General features: G+C 39.2%; 1 protein-coding gene across 6 annotated transcripts in view; it reads right to left on the bottom strand.

Annotated features, from left to right (window-relative positions):
- LOC135700267 (dual specificity tyrosine-phosphorylation-regulated kinase 2) overlaps window positions 1-25,309 on the bottom strand; it is a 107,761-nt gene that overhangs the window by 63,529 nt on the left and 18,923 nt on the right. For 4 of the 6 annotated variants that reach the window (XM_065220729.1, XM_065220730.1, XM_065220732.1 and 1 more), the window contains one exon: window positions 12,065-14,475. In XM_065220729.1, the coding sequence (XP_065076801.1) occupies window positions 12,065-14,078 (2,014 nt within the window). In that variant the 5' untranslated portion in view covers window positions 14,079-14,475. Of the gene's footprint in view, window positions 1-4,093; window positions 5,014-12,064; window positions 14,476-25,309 lie in introns of those variants that run through there. The other 2 variants (XM_065220733.1, XM_065220735.1) reach the window with 2 other exon arrangements.

Here is a 25,309-nt window from a genome sequence, read left to right as displayed (position 1 = left end):
TTTAGAATGTCGAACGAATGTTGATCGAGATCTCACTGTACTGGAATCTGGGCTCGCCGATTTGCACGAGCACAGTTCTGCTGTTCTTTCAGATAAGATGCTTTAATACTATATTGATAACCCTATTGATGAAGAGATAAATTATTCAATAATGTTTGTAAACATACAAACAGTGATGCAAAATATCATGACACTCACTCGACACTCGGCAACGCATCAACCGACTATCGCTAACGGAACGTTTTGTCACGCAGTGATAGGCAGAGCCATGGCAAACAACAATCACCAGTAATGGTCGCTGCTCACGGGTAAAACGTAACACTCGCTGCTGATGATGGGCCTTATTACGAGTGTCACTACACAATGATAAGGAAGTGATACTCATAATAAGAGCCGTGATTGCCGTACAAATCAAATGGGAATCACTTCACCGTGACGACAAGTGACAAGTTTTCACCGTGAAGTGACATCCGTAATAAGCCCCGATGTAAAGCACAACGAAAACAGTGAAGACTTCTGCAGTACGATGATGAGAAAAAGCGAAACGACAGAAGAGAATGCAAACAATGCCAACGAATTCCAAGTTCGTCTCGGCACGCACGACAAAGCTGGCAAAATTCAACGGAAGCTGTTGGACTCACTCACATAAGCAAGCAAAGCAGCAACTGGTTCAAAACGAGCACAGATGAGTGTCGTGATTGTCGGGAATGACCATATCGGTGATAGATCACCACCGAAGACGACATTCACCAGTAGCTTTTTACTTCTTTCGTCAACCTGATGGATGGTTATTAGAGTGATGCAAAATTTGAAATTTTCGCTCCACAATACTTAAACGAATCCAAATCGGATCCTGACTAACCTCTCAAAATTTGAACCCATTTAGTGAGAAACTGAGATGGCACAAACCATTTGAAGTTTGTATGGGAATTACTATGGTGAAACCAAGATTTTTGTTCATGTTTATCTAATAATTCACCATATCGGTCTGCCTCAAAAGCTTTCAACTGTAGGAAATTTTTTCAGCTACAACTTTGCTGAAGACCACTTTTTGATTAAATGCAAGGATCGAAAGTTATCAATGGTTCAATGCGCTGATGTCTTATTATCATGCTTAATCAACTGCTCAGCAGGCAATATTGGTGTTTCTGGGGCGTAGAATAGGACACAAAAATCATGGCTACTATGTCACACTGCAAAATACAGTGTTGCCTACAGAGCAGCTGCTTGATCATGTCATAAGTTTATCAATCTCTTAAATAATTAATAACTTTTTCCTGCCTCGTTTTACATAGAAACGATTTTGAACAAAGTTGTAGCTGAGAAAATTTTATATAAGAATGGCTATCGAACTGTTTCATAGCTCAAATATGGAAAAAGACTAGAAGGCATTGAACAAAAAGTTGAGATTTCCCATAGTAATTTACATGATAACTTCAAATGGCTTGTGCGAAGTCTGTTTCTAACCAAATGAGTTGTAACTTTGGGAGGCTAATCAGGACCTGACTTGAAACCATTTAAGCACTATGGAGCGAAAAAGTCAAATTTTGCATCAGTCTAATGGTTATGGAAAGTGCTTCGACAAGCACGTTGATAGGAATGTATCAAGCTTTACAACCATCAGCTGTTTGACGATCGTGATTGTGATAGGTCGCAACTCTGCATACAAAAACCTTTATTGGATCCTACAAAAACCAAGGTCTATTGGTAATGCCTTATTTCGAATTCCTTTTCAATGGGAATCCTTAAACGTGAAACTCAAGGCCTTTATAGAAATATGTTCAAGCCTTCGTAAGTTGCTAAAAGGCTTCAAATTCTTCTGTCCTTAGGCCGATATGCTTCCTGAAAAGCCATAAATATTTGGAAGAAGTCTTCATCGTCTCGATTTACGTCTTTCAATCAAAACGACATTTGATAGGCAGGATTAGAGGTTTTGAAGCATTCTTCAAACTTGAATAAAATTAATCTTGTTACTTGGGATCACTTGTAATTCCGAATGCCAATTCCTTAATGGAACTTTGACGGGTCATCTAGAAATCAAAGACGATTTTAGAAGTTGGAAAACTGTTAGAGAACATCCCAGTTATCACGTTCGTTCCGTTCCAATCAGGCCAAGGCCTTGATGTCCTCTGCTGTCCAACAAATTCGTCTCCACTCTACTCGATCCATGGCCAAACGTCGCCAGCCTCGTAGTCTGCGAAGGGTCCGCAGGTCGCCTTCTACTTGGTCGATCCACCTTGCCCGCTGCGCGCCTCTTCTTCGTGTTATCACCTTTAAGATAAATTTGAATAGCTTCCAGCAGAAATTTACCCAACTGCTAGATTGCCCATGAAAGCATAACAATCACATCTTTGCTTGAGTTCCTATACAAATGCATTTATTGGTAGTAGGACACTGCAGCATTTTATTCAAGTATATTGATATTGATGCAAAGGTTGCGTTCCAATTTAGGGATTCGCACTAAACTATGACAGATGGAAATTTACAAAATGACAGACGAGGATCTAATTTAGTTTGACTCCCTCGAATCCTGTATACGGAAATCGGCCACGCACACAATCACTTCCTCCTCGACAGCGTGAATTTATCCACCTATGATGTGATTTGACCCTTCTTACAAATATAAATTAGACTCTGGCCAATGCCTGGATACTCAATATGGCCGCCAAAGACCTTATACTTGAAATCTTACGAGGCATACGTAGCGTGCGAGGGTGGCCAACGTGATCCTAGTCACTCAGTATGGAGCATGTTCTGGCCATATCTCCGGCACCAGAGTGGACCGATTTCGATATTCCCAGAGCTTTCCTGAAATTTTTCTCTGAAATACCTTGGTATTATCTCTAGAATGCCTTCTAAATGCTCCTCGAAATTCTCTGGCAAAATTAATCAAAGTTCTCTTGCAGTTTGGATTTAGATTGAATGATATTTCTAGTCACATTGCTTGTTCATCGTGTGTTGTGTGACGCTTTCCGTCGTCGTTGCCCTCATCTCGGTCATAAATAATGTAGTATGAGGAGCTCGGTGGCCTTAGAGCGACCGTTTTTGCTTACTGAGCAGACAATTTTGGGTTTCTTAAACTTAAATTTAGCATACCAAAATAAAACCTGCTGCACCCAACTCTTTTAGCCAAGATCGGTGCAGAGGATTTATCGGCTTCCAACAAAGCGAGTATCACGTCAACATATTCCTACCTATTCATAATTGACCTGCACTCAGAACCGAATATATTCAAACCGATGAAACACTTACCATGCTCAAGCTTCCGAATCTGCATCAGTCTTATCTCATTCAAAAGTGTGTTCATCGTTCGTGATGTTTTTTTGGACAGAGACAGATGTTCCCCTTCGTTCTGCGCCATTATGTGGTACCTACAATTAAAAGTCTAAATCCCGAAATATACTTGTATCAAGATTCCCTAAAATGTATTCTCACAACATGTTCTTTGTATCGGTTGCATTATTTTATTCCTACAGTGTGTGACTCTCGTTTTGTTTCAGTGTTTTAGATGGGATTTTTTTTTCTTCTTCTAATGAAATCAAGGCAAATATGAAAACGACACAGGTCCACAAATGCAAAAAGAAAAACCTATCTTTCTTAATTGCTTCAAATAGAGAGCATGGGCGTGTAATTGAACTTAAAATTGATTAAACTTGAAAACGTCCAGGCACGGCAGTACTCAATAGAATGCATCGGTGTGGAAACTATGGTCTCGGCTGTGTGAAGCAATAGGACATCGATATGAGCGAATGGCTAACAGCCTTTTGATTTTTGGTTTCTACCTTTCTCGCAAAATTATACATTTGGAAAAGTTCGTCTAAATAAAGGTTCGAAAATGTACATGCATGCCCAAGAGAGAAACGGGGTCTGTGTTGCTCACTACCTTAAACTGTGTTCCATTTAAGCATTTATTTTCTTAATTTCCACCCACGAATACAGGGAATCTCGATTCACCCACCGCTTCGGTTGAGTGCGACATCCTTCAGCGAAATTATTTAAAGTATAAGTACGGTAGAATAAGTCGCATGAGAATCCACAGGACTGGCGGTAAAATCGAGAGCTCCCTGTATACGCTGGTTTAGTTTTGATCATATTTTTTGTTTCATTGTAGGGGTTTACTTCCTTATGCGGAATCTTAAATAACAACAAGCCTAAAATTCTTGGTTTTCAGTCACAATCGCACAGCACTTACTCCGTGTTACGCACAAATGTCAGCTCTTTATCCTGATAGTCTACGTAAGCCGTTACAAAATGTTACCTCCCTAATTACCTTTAACAGATATATAAACTTTATTTTCAAAGTTTGATTCTTTTACTTTTTATACAGAATTTACTGTAATGCGTCCAAGTCGTAAAATCCAACTATACTTCCTATATAGCCAATGGGTTTGTGTGTTTTCTTCTTCGTTTGTTTGTTTTGAAAAAAAAAAACTCTCGCTGATTAAATCATGCACGGGTGTCTCTTCTTCGCTCATCCGTCGTCGCATTTTGCTAAATTATTTATCTAACCACTAAAATAGCAAATTAAATTACTTTATCCTCATTTTTCTCTGTTTTAGTATAAATTGATTTACCTCCTCAAACGCCTATCGTATTATATAGAACCTATCAGTTAATGAGTGATTTTTCGCCTTTTTGTTGTCTCCCTTAGTAGCTTAGTAGATCGTTACTAGTTATAATAGGTTGTTTTCAGATAAATTACTATTTAATTGTCACTCGAATCGAACGCGTTTGGTCCGAACACACGGAGGTCATCTGTTCATCATCGTCCGCATCCCATCATCATCCGCCGCTGCTACCCCCGCGATGTTTCATTACTCAAATCAAAATTTTGATACTCTGTTTCGATCCATCTCTGAGTGTGAGTGTCAGTGTCAGTTGGTTGACAATTGAAGTGAAATTTTGATCATACGGTTGTTGCTATGCCGAAACAGTTTCTCGGTGCATATTCTCCATACTTGAGAATATGACTGGTTTCCGTCCGGTGACTTTTTCAGTCGATGACAACCACTGCTTTAGGTATTCGAAAAAAAAATGGAACAATTTGGAAGGAAGAGTTGTTTAAAACTTTCAGACGAAACTTGTTTTGGAAGGATTCGAAAGCCAAATGAAGCATGGTTAATACGGCGCTGCGCCAAATGCTACTGGATGTGGAATGCATTGATTGTGAGGGTTATTCACATGGGGACTTCAATCGGTGATCATCGAAAACCGAGCTCGGTTAAACCGGAAAACTACTTGACGATGAAGAGCAAAAGTACCGACGGTTACGAGGTCAAGTTGAGCTACACTAAGCCCAGTTTAAAATCAATAAGGGAAAGTGGGGCAGTTTGGCCACCTTAAGAAAATGATCACTAATCATACAACATTCAGTGGAAAATTCGAATGATGTTTAACCAAATGGATGGTTTCAAGCCCTATTTACAGCATGAATACAAATTGAATGTTAAAAGTAAGCTTTTGAATCTTATGCAAAAAGATTTGAAAAATGTTCGCTTTGTAACCGAAATTAAACCGTTGGGGTAAAATGAGCGACCTTGTAAACAACGGGTAAAAACATTACGTTCTCTTGAGGCGTTATGAAAGGTCAACAATGAACAGTTTTAGCTTAAAAATATTGAACAGAAACAATTATTTTCGGTAGAATCAATTAAATTTCAGAAGTACTGCCTATTTAAGGTTATGTTTTTTTCAGTCTTGTAAATGACTGATTTTTTACCAAAGCAGCTGTTTCAAAACTTGACAGTCATATTTATGAAAGGAATAATGCAGAATTGAAGAATTTAAATTGAAATATCAGTAGTTCTAATATGCCCCAAATGGACTTAATTAATATTTTGTTAAGAAAATCTTTAATATTTATTAAAATTTAGAAAACCATCGTGTCATATAAGAAACCAATGACAATTTATAAAGCTGCTGAAGGAATATCAACGATAAGTTATAAGAAACTACTGATTGACCTTATAACAGTTTTGACATCTTGAGCTAGTCTAACGTTTTTCGAATATTGGCTCTAAAGAAAAGTATTTTGTTAGACTTAAATAAAATGGATAATTGAAGCCTGCAACAGATTTTTGGTAAAATATGTTCAATTAGTTGGTGTTTAAGCCCCATTGGCCATATTGCCCCACTTTCTCCTACGTATTTATATAAAAAAAAAATCTCTAAAAGAAAGCGCTAAATTTATCCAGCCGTCCCCATGATGCCTAAAATACACTCTGTCAGTTGTGCAGATCAAATGGATATGTGTAATTGTTCATACATAAAGTGGGTAACCCGCTTTTATCGTGCACACTTACAACCGCTGTTGAGTTTGGTTTGCTCATCGGATTTGGAAAACATACGAAAGAGTAAAAGAGTCGACCAACACCCCGTAACGTGGGTAGATCACCTTTTCGTGGTACGTTACGGAATGTAAGATCTACCACCGATTCCTAGTCCTGACTACTTCAAACAGTAGGAACAGGATTTTTCAGTAACTAAAGGAACACATCTTAGTCCTTGTTACTTTTCTGATTTGTTGATAGTGACAAGACTCGGCTATGTCCACCGAGGATGATCTTGAAACAAGGAGTTAGTCTTCATCTATGTGATTCCTAATCTTCTATTCGTTGTTCCCTAGTTTGAAGTGGATAAGACTAGGGTTCTGATGCATGGTCATTATCGGTGTCATTCCTTAATTTTGTTGCTAAGGAATCCAATTTTGACTGACAAAGGGCCGCGCCTTTGGAGGGTGTTTCAACTTCAACACTCCGAAGGGTATAAATAGCGGGACTTTAGTTCAGACTACAGAGTTGTTGTTATAATGTTATAATAATTATCGACAAGAAAAATGTTATCAAGATAGGCTCATTAACATGTTATAACTGCTCAGTCTGGCCAGCATTTTAGAGAGGAAAACGGTCGCATGAACAAAGGGTCGACTTGAACTTAAAGACACAAAAGATTAAAATGGACAAAAGGTCGAATGGACAAATGGTCGAAATGGACAAAAAGTCGAAGTGGACAAAGTTCAAAAAACGAACATCATAGTTTACAAAATATTGTTTAGAAAATGTTCGCTCAGAATATAAAAGAAAAGTCCCAAAGAACTGCTTATGATTAAAGAAATAAAAGAGTGCTTTGATTCTCGAGGAATTTGCGTTTAAAGCCATAGTTTACGTTTGGTTGTTCCGCCTATTTAAATCGTTGATCTAAATTCGTCCACTACGACTTTTTGTCCACTACGACTTTTTGTTCATTCGACCTATTGTTCCTTCGACCATTTGTTGTTGATTCTTCGACGTTTTGTCTTTCGACCTACTGCCCTTCGACTTAATGTCATAACAACCCCATAAACTATGTAGTAGTAATGGGCGATTTTGAATCGAAACTCGGAATATCGATCTTTTTGGTTCGATTAATCGATTGGATCGTCCATTATCGTTAGGTTTTTTGTTCCGATTAAAACATAATAATAATTTAATGATACAGTATATTTGCTTTTTGCTTGTTGCACTCAAGCTCACTACCATTTTATTTGTCGCTGTGTATGGAACAATACGATGGGTGGCTTTTCATACTCTTCCAAGGTGTCTACTCATTTTACTAAATAGGACAACGGAAAATTTCCAGTTCTTGATGATTTTTTTTTAAAAGTGAATTCCTTGAAATGGTCCTTCTTTGAGTTCTCTAAAGATGATTATAGAAACAACCCTGAAATTATCCCTAGTATTCCTTTGATATTTACCTCAAAAATTCGTTGAAAATTTTCTCAAATATTCTTTGATTCTTACTCCTAAGAGTACTTTCGAATCATCATCGGAATTTTCATTGAACTATTTTCAGAATTCCCATTGGATTCTCCTTCTTTTCTTGGAATTCTACTTACAAGTACCACCTTGGAGTTCTCCATAGAATTCACTTTCAGTTCTTAGTCAGTTTTAGTCAGAACTCTCTTTGGAATTGTCTTGGAATGCTCCATAGAATTCTCTTGTAATTTTACTTTGAATCCTACTCAGGATTCTACTGGAATTCTACTCAGAACTACCTTGAAATTATCCTTACGTTTTAACTGGAGTCTGGAGTTCCTCAGAACTAATTTGATGCCACTTTCCTGAAAAATTATGATCTGATATTTTCCTGAGAATTCCCTTGAAATTATTCCCAGAGATGCTTGGAAGTTCCTATAAAATTCGAGCATAAAAGTTCATAAGCTTTAAAACTTTTGCAAGGTCCTACATTTATTTAAAATCGCGAAATAAGTCTGATTCCATATTGTGCTTTCATTTTTTAAATGAAAACAGCTTAACTTCAAGTTTTGCTGTCAACGTCTTGTTGAAAATTGAACTAACGATTATTGTTTAATTGTTTTGTTGAACGTATTTCAGGTTGTTCGTGACAACTTCGGGTGAGATTTGAACTCAAGTCTTTCAGCGAGAGAAGCATGCATGCTAACCATGTATGCCAGGCCCGTATTCAGTTAAATATTATTAATGCAGAATCAGTAATCAAATTGATTTCACTGAAAGCAGTTGCAGCAAGTTGCTCTCATTTTTGCTGTGTTAACCTTTAAGTCTACCAAAATGAGATCAACTAGAGCATAACAACAAATTTTGATTTCAATTTGATCTCCAGCTTTGCTCGGGTAGCTACCACTTCCATTGAAAACCTCAGTTTTGACAAAAAAAACTCAAATGGGACCGTCTCACGAAGAGCGGAAGTATAGTATAGGAATGTGACATTCAAATACGTAGTTTTCAAGGGTAGTCAGAAGAGAAGTGCAAGGAAATTCCAGGGGCAATCGTCGATAAATTTTACGGTGAGCCTCAAGGGAATCTATTGAACAATCCAAATGAATTCTGAGGAGAATTCAAAGGGAATTTTAGAAATGCTGAACTAAATTTCAAGTTCCTACGTATTCTGAAAAACAAAATCCCGAGGGGAATTTTTAGATAATTCTTATTGAAATTACAAGACAGTTCTAAGACGAACTACAAGTAAATTTCCAAAGCATAACTTTGAAAGAAAATAATTATGAAGTTACATTTAAGCGAATTCTCGCAAATGGTTGAGATTACAAAAAATAATTGAAAACCGAATTCTAAGAGTTTCCTGGAGGGCTGCTTCCTAAGGGGGTATTCAGCGACTGCAATGAACAAAAACTTCAAGGGAATGCCAGGGATAAGATTATTCATTTTGGGATGATTCTAAGGAAAATTCTGCCGAAAATTCCACAGATATCCAAGGAAGAGTTGTATTCTAGAAATCTAGAAATTATCTAGTTAACATTAAAACATTAGATTTTTTTCCAGATTCTGAACACAGAAATCAAAGATCCAGGATTTAGTGAAACTTTTGACATTCTGAAACTTCAACAGTTCTAAAGATTCCTTACTTACAAAACAAAAAATAAATCCCGGTCTAAGAAAACTCCTCAAAATACAAGTCTGACAAGCACGACACGAGTTGGATCCCATTATAAGGCTGATCGGTAGAACCATCTCAGAACTTTGAAAAAGTTTTGAGACTCCGAAGTTCCTGAGATGTTTTTTAAAATAATTCTCAAACCCAGCCTGGGCCACCCACATGAGATTCGTTTGCGAAGCGTTGACGTAAATTTGACAGTTAGATAATAGATTTAGCTGTCACTTTGCTGCAACGCATCAGATCGAACAGTACAAATCTTTGCATCCACGAAACGGGAAACAACTGATGACTCTTCCGGACTCTTCGGGAAATAATTTAGTCCCAAGACCAGAACAGCATTAAGTTGAATTCATGAAAGTTATTCATCAGAATGTTTATTTTTAACTTCTGGAGAATGATGTATAAATTATATAATAGTTTAACCACATCGTTTTACGACTACCTTCGGGAGATTCTTTTGACCTAGAAGATATCTTCGAATTCTCGCAGAATCTTCCAAATTTCCTATTAATTTTCATCTGATTTCATCCACGATAGCTTATTTTGACTTCTGTTGGAAGGTTCATCCAACTTCGCCAGCAAATGTTTTAAAATATTCAATGGATGTTTCTATTGAATCTAGTTAAAAACGAGAATCGTGAGAATTTTTTTTGACAACCACGAGGTTTCTTCCGACTTTCAATAAGTCCTTTTGGCGGAACATTTTTCTGACCTCCCCCGGAAATTTCTTCTGACTTCCCTTGGAAAACTCTTCCGACATTTTCTGGAACATTTTTTTCCGAATGCCCTTAGAAGATCTTCAGATTCATCTTAAAGTTTCTTAAAATTTAATCCTTCAAAAATGTGTCAGTGGAATCAATCTGGAAGTTGGAACAGATTCCCGGGAATCGGGAAACGTGATTCTTGGAAAATTTCCCGGGTAGCAAACACTAGTTGGAATGTATATTGGGAATAATCAGGGCGAACCCCGGACTCTCGGATCGTGATGTCGCCAGAAAATACGGTGCCAGCCGCAGTATCGTCCGGAGGATTTGTTTGCGAGAAGCAAGCACCCAAACAGTAAATTAGCGAAACTTGAAACTTCTTGGGAGATCGAACCGCATGACGACTACAAATAGCTGGAAGGTGTCCAAAAGAAGAAACTGGAGTTTGAGAATCGTTCTATGATGCTACATCGTTCTCGATGCAGATGGCTCAGAAGTTTCAGCACGAGTCTTCACTAAACCAATCACACTCAACGGAGTACTGACATCACTCTGTATGGTGCAATGGACCGCGTACGACTTCCGCAAATCATACTCCAGACTTTCAATGGTAGCATCAAAGATTGACTGAGCTTCAGGGACACTCTACACGTCTCTGATCCAGGGGGCGACTCCGGCGTAATGGTTAGCATCCATACCTCTCACGCCAAAGTCACGAGTTCAAATCTCATCCCCGGACAAGTCACGAATGACCCAAGAGCGTTAAAGGGACTATAACAAAAAAAAAAAAACGTCTTTGATCCATCAAAAGGCATATCTTCTGGAAGTGGAGAAATGCCACTGTCTCAAGGGTTGCTTCGGGAGATGAGGCGACCAAATAGTGGAATTGAGGATTCAGTAGGTTACGTCCTTAAAGACTGGATTTAAAAATTACCCATCTAAAGGTTGCAAAGATCTCCTACAAAACATGTCAAGACCATTTTGAGCAGCATTCCATATCGGTTGAAGGTTTCAAGAATCTTTCTGAACTTCACTACGTTACGAGTTTAGCGGTCTTTGTTTCTTTTCTAGGTTGGACATAATATTGGACAAAGTTGTACTTAAATTCTGTTTTTTTTTCATGCAACAAAAAGGACTCGGTAAATTTCACTCGATTCCACATCGAATTGAATTTGCAAAACGGGACCAATTTTAAGCATTATTCAGCTACATTCGACATGAATATGGATGGTACTTTAGCAATGAAACTGTCCCACCATGATAGTGTTATTGCAATGCGTCCAAATGGGTGGTTATTAAAATGCATCCAATAGTTTGCGTAAATTTGCATGCTTTGCTGCTGCAGCTCTAGCTTCTGCTATCATCCTACAAGTGTTTATCTTTCTAATTAGTAAATGTGCATTGTCTGTTATCAACATTCCATCAAAGCAGCAGTGATCGTGATCGAATCTTCCGATGAATGTTAAAACTGCGACGTCGGCACAACGCAGAGAAACGTTAAGTTATTGTATTAGGATTGCACAAAAGTTGCGCTGGCTGACTTCGACGGGCATCCACGAACTTAGAACATAAAACACACACACACACACACACACACGATACGTGGTAGGAAGTAGTAATAATGTGGCTTGCAAGATTAGAGTAGGTACACAATGATCACAGAGAGATCGGAACACGTGGGCATGACTATAGTTGGTTGCGTAGTGAAGAGTAAATAGCGGTTGGTAGTTTGGTAGTAAGTTGCCAATATTAGCACTAAATGTGTGTTTTATGGGGGTAGTAACGCGGATAGAGAGTAAGAGACGATATTTTTGTGATGACACATCAGATACGGACGAACGAGCGAACGAACGAGCGCGCACAGCAGCAGCAGAGCAGCAGCACAGGGTATGTGTGATACTCGGAGTGGTGTGTAGCTTTTTTTTGGACAAGAAATTAACTAAACTTACCATAGTCTACGAAGGAAGTGGTTGCCAGTCCGGGATTGGACGTGAGCGAGGACGCCGCCTGCGGGGAAGTGTTCAGTAGCCTTTTCTTGTCGTTTGGGTTGTAGGGAATATCGATGATGGTGGTGGCAGCGGACCGTCCGAGCGTGCCGGTACTGCCGACGAGACTGACTCCGCCGATAGCTCCTACGCTGCCGCTGACTGCCGGAATGCTAATCGCCGATGAGGTAAGGGAAGCTGATTGTAACGACTGCAGCGAGCTGGAATTGCCGTGGTGTGATGCAACCAGCGAATTGCAGGTAGAGGTTGTTACTAGAGACGATGCTTGCTGATCCGCGTACGCGTACGCGATGTTCAGTACTTTGTTTATATGGCTATTTTGACAGTTGCTCGACGTGGAAGGACTGCTGGTAGTGGTGATCGTTGCCACGTTGGGCGAGGGTGGAAGCAACCGTCGGAACCAGAAATGATTCAGCGCCGCTTCCGGGGTCATCCGTAACGCCGGATCCCACCGTAGGCAACGTTCGATAAAGTTCAGAAACAGCGGGTCGTCGCAACCGTTCAGTGCTTTTACCAAACTACGAGATCCAGGTGGTCCTCTCAGTTTTCCCCGCCGGGAAAAGCCACCCGTTAGCACAGTGGTACCATCTTCCAGGGTTTTCACATTACAATACCGTGGATAACCTTTGGCCGAGATGAAGTTCTTCGCTCGTTTCGAGTTTTCCAGGATCTTCTTCGGTGGCATACCGATCACCTCGATAATACAAGCCAACTGATCCGCTTCGTCTTCCCCAGGAAGAAGCGCGAAACCGGTAAACAGTTCCGCCAGAATACAACCCAGCGACCACATGTCGATCGCCATGTCGTACTTTGCACCCAGAATCACCTCCGGTGCCCGGTAGAACCTCGACTGGATGTAGGTGTAGACCCGTTGGTGATCGAAACAGGACGAGCCGAAATCGATCACTTTGATACCGGAACGTCCCTGCTGCTTCAGCAGCACGTTCTCCGGTTTCATATCACAATGGATAATCTTATTCTTATACAGTGCATCCAAGCACTTTAACAGAGAGTGAGCAAACTTCCGAACCAGCTGTAAGCTGAACCCCTGGAATTTATTTTTCTTTATCAACTCGTACAGGTTGATGTACAGCAGTTCGAACGTTATACACATGTGGTTACGAAAGACAAAGTAGTCGTACATGTGGATAATGTTCATCGAGTTCATCCGATCCTGCGATCGTAGGTGCTTGAGAATCCGAATTTCCTCCTGGGCTTGCCGGTGGAATCGTTTCTCATTGCGGACCATCTTCAGTGCCACATGCATGTGGTTTTTGTGATCGTACGCTTTCACCACTTGACCGAAGCTACCTTTGCCGATGATCTTCAGCACCTCATACTTGTAGGCGATATGATCGTGCGCTATGTGAATGTACGATCCCTGTTCGTTATCGTACTCGGAATTACTGGTGCCTCTCCGCTTCTTGGCGTTTGCTCCGATGAAGTAAATCTTCGGGTACTGGTAGATCTCGTGGTGCTCGTACTGGGTCAGTTTGTCCATGTACAGCATCATCACCTCCTGGGGTGTCTTGTACTTGGCCCGTTCGTACTCTTCTCCGGTACCACTGGCTCCGCTTCCGACACCGCTGCTACTGCTACCACTGCTTAGCTTGTCACTTGACAGTGTTTTATTATTGCTATTGTTGTCGTTATTGTAAAGACTACTGCTACTGCTATTGCTCTGATAGTTGTTGTTCTGCTGCTGTTGAGCCGCCGCCGCAGCTGCAGCCGCAAACAGAGCACTCGACGGATTGCTCACAGCGGCCGTCGAGAGCAGATTCGAAGCGGCCACGGCTGCTGCCGTCGTGGCCGAAGCCAGCTGCGACGGGGTCATCGTTATCGATTTGTCCGACATGAGCGCCACGGCCGACGATGAGGACGACGCTGCAGCCGCAATGCAACCGTTCGCATCTCCACCGGACGTCGTTGTCGTCGTTTTGAACGTTATACTAGTCATGTTGTGTAGTACCTAGCAGTTGTGTTGTTCTAGTTGATTGAGCGTGCCTTCGACTCTCTCTCTCTCTCTCTTTCTTTTTCCTAAAATGTTCCCATTCAGGTAATTATTATTATTCGTACTGCCTAAAAACTAGATATCACAAAGGATCCTCAAACACGGATGTTAAGTAGCATGGTTTCTTGTGCTCCTGCCAACAAGAACTATGTCGCTGCGCTGATATAACACACAATCACCTCGATCTCGATTCCGGAGGCCAACCCGCCAGCAGCATGCATTCGAGACGAGTCGATCGGCGTCTTCTTTCTCCTCCGATCCGATCCAATCCGATTCAATCAATCTTTCTATCTTCACCAGGCTGTTGTGTTCAGTTGTTGTGTAAAGACGTGAAAGCCAACATCTGCAAAGAGGGAGAGGGATAGAAATGTGAAAAGAGCACATTAATGAACAAATAAATATCCAAATTTTCGATCTGCACGGTTTGCGGTTACTATCAATATCAATATATCTGGTATCTACTACATTATTTACTTTCACAATCATCATTCATTGACACTGGACGGGGGCAGAGTCGGAGAGCAGAGTCGAAACGACTGCTAAAGTGCGATCGTTTGACCGAGTGGCAAAAAAAAAGTGTGAACAAACGATTGATCGTTCCTCGCCGGTTGTAAATGGGAAAATTTAGCGCCAAATTAAGGTGGTGACTTTATTAATTAATAGCCGGAGTGCCAAACTGGATTTTTGAAATTTGAGGAGGTCATCCGAAGACCTTATTATCACGGCCAATTACGTAGGGTAGGGTGGGGCAAAAGCGCAAGTTTCAATAAGTTTGTAAATTATTATGAAACATTCAGTCGGTAAAGGCGCAGCTACAAAGCAAGACCATTCTGGAGGTGGCTGGGATCGAATACTTGCCACACAATAATACTAATGCAAAATTGGTACAGGCATCGAAAGCTTTCAATTAATAACTATGGAAGTGCATCTAGAACACTAGGTTTAGAGCACGCAATAAGCTATTATGCGATAAGCATTAAGTTTGAAAAAGATCAATGGCAATGCAACGCTCCCATAAAAATTCAAAGACATCGAACCGTTAGTTCTAGACGCTAGAACGACTTCAAACCTCAATCTGACAACCCATAACGGGATGAGGTTATTTGCGCAAATCCAATCACCAGGGGCACCTTCCCGGCGACCATTAACCAAGTAAATCCACCCGATAATCCCAAAGGGAAAACATATTGCCCCGAAATCAAATTTAACACTCATAATTGAATATCGCATCGAAAATTACCGCGACCACACAAGCAAGCAAGCAGCAAATCTCCTTTTCGCACGATACCGAAAATCAGCTAACCCGCATGCAGTCGAAGAAAGGGCCTGGGGAGGAGAAGAGACTGGATTTTGCAATACCCAAACAACAAACGAAAAAGGCTGCTCCTGTCTGCCACCAGCCCAGCCCGGCCCAGTCTCAAAAGCAGCCAGCGAGTGTGGCATGTGCTGCACACGTTTGATGTGGAATCGATATTCAATCGATTCATGCAAACCGCGCGGTCGTGTCCCGTTTCTTTCGCCAGTCTTATGCTCCTTGCACAAAGCTCAGTTCCGTAGGCCCTCATCGTCGTCGTCATCACTTGTTTCGTGCTTTCAATCGAGGCATCAGGTCTTGGCACTATTTTGCATGGTGGTGTGTTGACCAAAGCTGGGCTGCTACCTGGCAAGAGTTCATCATCGTCGTAGAGCTAGATATGCTTCTTTGACCGCGCTGACGTTTGCTGCTTATAATTTTTTGATGAGGCAGAACCCAAATCGCACCTCCCTTCTCCGTATCCATTTTGGGCATCAGAGCTCGGGAGAGTACCAACTTATGTGATGTGGCTTTGACCGGCTGCCTCATTCATAACAGAAGGACGTGTGATGGGTTTGGTCGCCCCCTCTTGTGCGTTTTGCGGTTTGATGTGTAGTTGGATTATTTTTATTTTCGACAGTTTTACCACTGTCATTAAATCCCTTTCACGGAACGGACAGAACCGGGCGGGGAGCGGACGACAGGTTGGAATCGATTTCAAAACCTATTAATAGAGTACTGTGTAGTAGTAGCAGGAAACATGTCAATCTCTGATACCCGAGGACCTGGGGGTGCATGGTTTGAATTTGCATTACTGCCAGAAGCTGAACTTCGGTTTTCTTTATGGCTTATAGCATTTTATGTATTCTTGAGAATTAAACTTAGCAACAATTAACAAACAATTTAAATACTATTGATTTTAAACAAAAACTTTTATTAATGGATTCAGAGCTTAGATTCTAATAACTTCCGAAAAACTGCAGGAACTTTAAAGAAGTTCCTAGAATTTCAGAGACCTACACCGGTGTCAATAGAAGTTCAGAAATACAGAGAACTTGTGGAAAATTTTAGAAACTTTTATGAAGTTCTAAGAACATCAGGAAAGCTAAATGGGGAATTTCAGAGATCTTAAGGGCAGTTTCCGCAATGATGTTTGAAAGCATCAGGAGAGATGTAAGGTGTGTGAAAGAGCTCGCACGGTCGGTGTTGATGTTGGTTCGCTCGCAACTATTTTTGCAAAAAAATCAAGTGTTTTCGACCAAAATTGATGCCGAAAGTGTACCAAAAGTGCTTCTGAACGTGTTTCGCAGTTGAGTGTGGTCAAATTCGTGCATTCCCGGTTTGTTTTTCAGTAGAAATCCATATCACAAAGATGCTGTACGGGTGTGTTTTTTGTACCCAGCGGTGTGTAAGTGTGCTTGTGATTTTCATTGCCTCCCGGGAGGCCGGTACAGCGTGTTCAGATGTCACGCTTTCGGCGTGTAGTTCTATCGAGAGTCTCGTCACCGTGTGCTAGTTTGAACACGGTCCGGTTGGTAATTTTGCCGGGGAAAGTGCCGATAATGTGTCCGTCGCGAGTTTTGGTGGTGATTTGGTGGTCGACGTTGCCGTGAATCAGCGAGTTTACGGCTTGCAAAAGTGCTCGTATGCTGGTCTTTCGCCAGTGTCGGAGATTGTGAGCAAGCTGAAGGATGCCTCGCTGGATACGCTCAAGACTGGATGGGTGGTAGCTGGTGATCGCGAACGGTTCCTGGGGAAAGCACTAGACGCGAACCTCCTCCCAGGTGACCATGGCAATGCAAGAAAATTTGTTTTCGTTGAAGGAAGTATTACAACAAAGGTAATTGCTATTACAGGGCTGGTAGCGGTTACTGCTGTTAAAAATAGTGATTTTAGTGACCATGTTGAAGAAATAAGTAACCAAATAGTGACTTATAGTTGTAAAATAGTGACTAAAAAGTGACCTAAGAGAAGAAAAGTAGTCGTTATGATGGCACACTAAATAAATGTTTGATGTTTTAGCCTTATTTAATTAGTATCTCATAAACACTTATGTACGATATGAACCTATGAAGCGAAAGATTCAATAGAAAGTTTATGGTCAAAACCTACGGTATTAGTCAGGGTGTCTACTAACTGCAAAAACCTGGACAACCGGGGATCCTCATGAAATTTTATTTTTCCTTAAAATACCAGGAAGTCTCAGAGAATGTAATAATTTTCTTACTAAGAATATTTAAAAAAAAAAGAATTAATTTTTAAATACAAGCATTAAATTTTTCTCGTAATTTTCATTTACCCTTTGAACTTTATAGATGCACAGTGGATTACTCTTCAGCAACAAAAAAAAAAATTAAAAAAAATCATAGGCTTGATATGTTTTTTTATTTTTATTTTGGGACATGCATATTTTCTAAAAAATAAAAAATTGAACTAGTTCTGAACTTAAAAGCTATAATACTACAAGAAATTTTCAAGAATCTGGAGTCAAATTCCAAGTACAGTTTTAAAAGCTCGTGGAATTTTATTATAATTTCTAAGAATCTCATTCTAAGGGAGTTCTGGAAAAGAAAAATCTTTCAGAAAAACATTATACTTCTGAGTATTTCTGAGAAATTTTAGATTTCATGTGAAGCCTGATAGTTTTGAGTTGAATTAAAAGTAAATTTTAATGAAAACTCTTAGAAGATTATGAGGAGCACAACTCCTGTGAACTTCAGGGGAAAATTCTAATGACATTCTGATTAATTTTATAAAGTTTGCGGGGAAAACGAATCCAGAGCATAAGTCCTTGGTAATTTTTGAAAATAATAAAAGGAGGAATACTATAAACTCTGAGAATAACTCCAGGACATCTTCAAAAAAAATCGGAAAATAAATTCAGGAGCGTTTTCTAAACAAATTATGAGAAGAAATCTAAGAAATTTGTGAGGAGACATGCCAATGAATTCTTATGAGACTTTCAATGTGAGTAGAATTCCAAGGAAAGGCGTGAGATGCAAAAGGAAATCTGAAATAAATTTAATAAGTGTTTGGAGAATTTTAAGGTAATTCCGAGGAAAACTAAAAGAAAATTTAATTCGTAGGATATGTTCATCGAAATTTTGAGGAATATTTCAATGGAAATCTCCATTGAATATGGAATGGACTATTCTGAGGTCTTCAAACCTACTTGAAAGTTCCACAAATTTTCCCGAAGCTTCTGAAACTGCCTTGAAGTCCATTTGTAGTTTGAGAGACTAGCCTGATGCTCACAATACTTCTCATCAAATTCTTAAACTTCAGTGAACTTTGTAGGACTTCTTATAGTTTCCTCAATTTTTCTAACGATCATGGTTTAAAAATTCGCTGAAGTTCTCTAAACTTCATTAAAATTTATGTGACTTCTCTATTGTTAACGGACCTGAGGTTCTCTGTTCTTTTCTGAGATTCTCTAAAATTTTTGAAGTTCTCATGAAGCTTATTGTACTGCGCTGAATTTAATTAAACCGTCCTAAAAATGTTTAAGCTTCCGTGAACTTCTGAACTTATGCAAAGATCTCAATTAACTTTTTAACGTCTCTGAAGTTATCTGAAAATCTGGGAACTGTTTTAATTTTCCCACTGATTTCCAGAAACTAATGGAACTGACCTCCCTCTGAAATTCCTTCAATTTTCAAAGCTTACTAAACTTCTGTCAAATGCTCCCGCATTTTGCTCATGTTCAAAACAATTCTTGAAGTTCGCGGATGTTCCCTTAAGGTCCATATATTTCTGTGAAGTTCTCGGAATGTTTCTGAAGACTGGAATTATAACGAAATAGTTCTATGATTTTCACTGAAGTTCTCAAGATTTTTCTGAAGTTCATGAAACTTCCCTTAAATTAGCGACATTTATTTAAAACTTCTTCAATAGTCTAATAGTAATAATAATAATGTTTAATAAGCTGGTAAATTTTCTAATCTATATATTCATAACTCCCTGACACTTCTGACGTTTTTGGATCAATCATAGAATTCTTGGAATACCCCATAATTCCACGGAGTCGCTGCAAATTTGCTTAAGATAATGGGATTATTCTGAAGCTATCTGATCTTCCTCGAAGCACTCGGAACATCGTTAAATATCATGAAACGATCTAAAAATAACTAAATTTATTAGAATTTCTCTGGAATTTCTTTGCTGCTTGCTAAAAGTTCTCGCATTTTATTTTAATAATGGAACTACGTTGATGCTCTCTATTCAACTTAGCTAAATTTTCGAATTTTTTCAAGTTCTTGAATCTCCATGATATAACATCCTTAAAATACTCTTACGTTTGTTTATCACGTTTCAGAAATTCTCTCGGAGCTGTGTTGAAGTTTCCGGAAATTCCATGAGTTTCTCGAAACTTCTTTAAAGCTTCCAAAACTTCATTGAAATTATTTAAACTGCCCTTTGATTCTCTGGTCTGTCTTAATGTTCTCGAAGCTTCCCTAAAGCTCTCAATTCTATTGAAGATCTCGGTTCTCTGGACTTCTGTGAAATTCCTGAAATATTTCTGAAATTTTCATAAATTCTCTGAAGATCTCTGTACTTCCCTGAAATTCTCGGAACATCTCGAGGGATCTCGATTTTTTTTTTTCGAGCACTTCACGGAAATATCTTTAATGTTCCTTAATTTACGATTCTAGATCTTTAAACTGCTCCAAAAGTCTGGACTAAAGTTACCGGAACTGCTCTTAAGTTAAGAAATTCCCCAAAGATCTTTAGATCTAGCTTATATGAGGTGCTTAGAACTTCTCAAAAAAATTGCACAAAACCCCTCAAGTTTTCTATATTTCTCAAGTTCGCTTGACACCTGTGAAGCTCTCTGAAATTTTAGGAACTTCATAAAAGTTGCTCAAAATTTTCGGATGCTAAGATAACCGCTTTGAGGTTCTTAAAACTTCCAGTAAATTCCCCATATTTTCAGCGTGTTAACTTCCCTTATGTTTCCGCTTCACTGAAATTTTCAGCATTTCCTTTCATTCCTCAGAACTTCTCCAAAGTTCCTACAATTGTTGTGAATTTAATGGGACTGTAATGGGCATCTAATATTCCATAAATTGAATTACGAATTTGAAATATATCATTTTGTTTTTCCATGATTCTGGCACTCTGAAAATGTTGTACATGGAATACGAAACTTCAAGACATTGAATATTTTTAGATCTTGGACTTACTCAATTTAAGTAAGTTTTTTTAAACTTTATTTAAGTGTGAAATTAAGTAGGTGTTAAACTTCAACATTCAATTGATTTGATTGTAAAGCTGTTTCTTTAAAACTGATTGTCATGTCTTAAAAACGTTTGTGTTAATTCCTGTTGTTTTAGATCTACAAAACAAAACACATTTTTTAACGCATTTAAAAAATAGCTTTCTTATTATAAGCCTGGAATTTATCCGTTAAAGTTCTGGAAAACCCTGGAAAACTCAGGTTTTTTTTAGAAAAATCAATAGACACCTTGTTGATAGAGAAAGACGAAATAAATTCACGCTAAAAAAGTTGAAAATAGTGACTGATTATTTTATGGTAATAACAGCAACTCGACCATCAAAAGGAAGCTCGTTTGCCTAGTGGCAAACATTTTTGCTTACTAAACAGAAGACCGTGGGTTCAATCCCAAGCTCCTTCGCCTTATATGATCGTTAGGACATCAATTCAGCTTATCGTTTACCAAAACGAACCCTCTACTGCAAACCCAACCTACTTACCCAACATCCCAGTGATTCCTCGTGGAAGTGCAGAGGACTCCTCGGCTTCCATCAAAGCGAGTGTCACGTCAAAACATTCCTTCCCATTCCTTTCTTGACCTGCGTTCAGGCGCGGCTGGCGCTGGTATTGCCTAATTTAAGATCATCAGTTTTTACACATTGAGGATGATTGCTAGTCCCAAGCATCGTCTATTGGTTCTCTGTGTAATTAAAGCTGGTCTGGCAATAACAGAGTAGCAACCGTGGGCGGTCAATCATGCTCATGCTCATGCTTAAGGGCAGTTCCCGTAACTTTAGTCCTGAGTTTTGGAGCAGTTTAAAGCTCTATAAGCTTGAGTACAGAAAAACTCAGGATAGTTCCATGATGTGCTGAAAAAATTGAGAACCCGTAAGATGTTCCGAGAATTTCAGAAATATTTCAAGAACTTCACAGTAGTCCAGAGATGTTCAGATAAGTTTAAAATTGTTTACGAGTATTCTATTTATTTCAGACCAGTACCGAGATCTTCAATAGAATTGAGACAGATCAGAGAATCAAATAATTTCAACGGAATTGCAGAAACCTTAAAGAAGTTTTGAGAATGTCAGGGAATTTTCGGAAACTTCAGTAAAGCTCCAAGAGAATTTCTGGAACGCAATAAAAATTATATAAACATCCGATAAAAGTGAGATTATTCTAATAGTGGTAAGCTCCAACCGGTATTATCCTCGGATTAAATCCCGATCAAGAATGTCAGGCTGCTTTGATGTCGACGTCAGAATTAATTAACACAACTCTAAGCAAACACTTTGCAGATCATCCAAACAGGGACGGTATTAAAAGTTAATCCGAGTTCGAGCTCACCGCCATAAGAGTTAATATTATGGAAATTTCAAGAACGTTAGACAAAAAACATCAACGAAGTTCCATTAATTAAATAAAAAACAAAAACTTTTAGCAAGCACCGATATCTTAAAGAATTCCAGAGAACTTAGATAGTTTCAACATATTCAGCAAAGTTCCGAGTACTTCGAGGACGATCAGATAGCATCAGATCAATCCCATTAACTTAAGAAAATTTTCAGCGATTTACAAGGAGTTCCGAGAATTCTATGTTTGATCCGAAAACTTTAGAAGCGTCAAGGATGAATGTATAACAGAAATATATAACAAATTTACAGAACTTCAGGTAAGCATAGAAAACTGCAGGGAGTTCAGGGAAATAAGCTAATAAAACTTACGGAAAGTTGTGAAAACTTCAAGGCAATTCAATTAATTTCAATAAAATTACGGGTTCTTATAAAAAATACTGAGAAATTCAGGGCGGTCTAGAGAAGTCTAAGGAAAGTCAGACATATTTTGGACAGTGACAATAACATCAGGAACGTCTAGCCTATTGAAGAAGTTATGAATTAGTGTCGATAATTTAAGGGCAATAAATTTTTCTGAAATTTCTGGACCTTGTTCAAGATTCCGCATTTCTTTGAAATCGAAGCGTAATAATTAATACAGTTCTATGATTTTCCCTGAAGTTCTCAAGATTTTTCTGAAGTTCATGGAATAATTCCATGAACTTCAGAAAAATCTTGAGAACTTCAGTGAAAATCATAGAACTGTATTAATTATTTCGGTTCGATTTCAAAAAAATGCGGAAGCTTGAACAAGTTCCAGAAATTTCAGAAAAAATTCGGAAATTTCACAGAAGTGCAGAGATCTTCAGAAACATTTAGAGATCTTTCTAGAAGTCTATCAAACTTAAGGGAAGATCCGAGAACTTCAGGAACTTTCATGAATATTAGCAGTTTAGTAAGCTCCAAAAATAGGGGAGATTCATAAAATTAGCGGGAAATTTAAGAACCCAGATTTTCAGAGAACCTCAGGGCAATACGACAAGCTTCATGACCATGAGCATGATTGATCGCCCACGGTTGCTACTCTGTTATTGCCAGATCAGATGTAATTACACAGAGAACCAATAGACGATGCTTGGGACTAGCAATCATCCACAATGTGTAGAAACTGGTGATTTCAAACTGGGCAATACCTGCGCCGGCCGCGCTAGAACGCAGGTCAAGAAAGGAATGGGAAGGAATATGTTGACGTGACACTCGCTTTGATGGAAGCCGAGAAATCCTCTGCAATTCCACGAGGAATCACTGGGATGTTGGGTTAGAGGGTTAGATAAGCTGAATTTATTTCCTAACGATATGTTGGGGTTACTATATAAATAAATAAAAAAGGAATGATCTCACCCAAATAACCAAGTAGAGCTGCACCAACAGCAACAGGCATCATCGTAGACTTTCAATACAACAAGCTTCATGAGAACTGCAAAAACAAGTTTCGAGAACTTTAGGAAATAACAGAGAACCTCAGAGCAGTTCTCTTAACATAAGATAATGTACATAAAATTTAAACAAGTTTCTACTAATTGTTTAAACTATAGAGAGAAGATTCATGATCGTTAGGAAAATTGACGAAACTTTAGGAAGTCCGAAAAAGATCAGGGAAGTTTAAAAATTTGATGATAAGTATTATGAGCATCAGGCTTGCTTTTCAAACTACAACATAACTTCAAGGTATTCTCATTAACTTCAGGAAAATTTTGGGAAGTTCTGAAGACATCAGAAAAGTCAATTTCATTTGTATTCTCCCGAAACTCTCTTGGAATTATTCAAGAAATTGGAAATATTCTTCAAAATTTCGTTAGAACTATCCTCCAAATTCAATTTTCTTTGAATTTTCCTCGAATTCACCTTGAAATTCTCTTCATTAAGAAAGCCTTTGGAAAGATTCTCAGAATGTTCACTGAATTCATTTCAGACTTCCTTTTGACTCCCACTCCTTTTCTTGGAAAACTCTCCTGGAATTCTTTCCAAATTCCTTTGAAGATCTCCTGGAGTTATACTCAGATTTAATTACAATCCTCCTTTTAGCATCCCCCTCAACCCATAAGAATTCTCCAAAAATGACCAAGGATTTATGCTCTGGATTTGTTTTCTCCCACAATCTTCATGAAATAATCCTCAATGCCCTTGGAATGGGACTCGCTTGGCGCAGTGCGTAAAGGCGCAGTTACAAAGCAAGACCATGCTGCAGGTAGCTGGGTTCGATTCCCGCTTCGGTCTAGAATTTTTTCGGGTTGGAAAATGGCTCGACTTGTACAAGCCACACAATTATACTAATACAAAGTTGGTACACGAATCGAAAGCTCTCAATTAATAGCTCTCGAAGTGCATCTAGAAGACTAAGTTGAGAGCACGCAATAAGCTAATATGTAATACGCTGGAAATGCAAAATATTTAAACATTTAAAAATTCGATGGAAAGTTCCGTTAAACAGATTAATTCTTGAGTGCGACACGTGACTTTTTCGTAAAAGATATTTAGAAAAGGTAGGAATCAAACGGGCTACGGAGTCGGGTCAGAGTCGTCGGCATACGAAGTCAGAATCAGTGATATTTTTTACTATGCTACCGGTAAAAACACCATTAACTCTAACTCCGAGCCCTGATAATACTGGAAATGGCTACGACTCCGACCCGACTCTGCAGTCCTTTTTTGCTTATATCTCCGATCGGGATAAAATTAAGTTCAATAGGGTTCTATGAAAAGTATACACGCACAAAACGAAACGGCAATTACGATCCACTAATTATAGGAATTCATATATTTGGCGCTGTGTCAACTTTTAGTAAACCGACGATAATATGTGAGGTGGCAACCTACTCATATGCGAACGCTTTTGGGAAATCGAAGGTGAATCTCCTCCCTGTTCTTCCCGATCATGCTGACCTCAACAACAACAGCAGCAACACCTTGCCGCATTTAGAGAAAAAGAAGATCCTGCCTGAGTGGTTTTCATTCATCTAACGTATTTTTCGAGCGTTTCCTTTGTGTAGCACGCCCCCTTCCCTTTCCCACGCCACAGTAGTGGTACCGTCCAAAAACCAAGAATCAAATTCATCGCCGTATCATTTCCCAATATAGGTACATCTCATTGTTTTGGTCTGAATTTGAACTCGCTCGCTGTTTGGACTTGACCGCTACGACGACGACGACGACGACGGCCGGTTGCTGAACTTGTTTTGTCCAACCGAGAACGAGACGAGCAAGAGAAGGAGATGTGAAACCTTTAATGGTCGCTCGGTCGATCGAGGAAGAAGGCCAAAGTAAGACGCAAGCGGGG

The sequence above is a fragment of the Ochlerotatus camptorhynchus genome, unplaced genomic scaffold, assembly GCF_037179485.1.
Source record: "Ochlerotatus camptorhynchus isolate MF236.1 unplaced genomic scaffold, CSIRO-AGI_Acam_v1.1 ptg000131l, whole genome shotgun sequence".
In the NCBI taxonomy this organism is placed as follows: domain Eukaryota; kingdom Metazoa; phylum Arthropoda; class Insecta; order Diptera; family Culicidae; genus Ochlerotatus; species Ochlerotatus camptorhynchus.
Note: the sequence above shows the minus strand (reverse complement) of the source record. Positions and strands in the feature narration are given on the sequence as shown.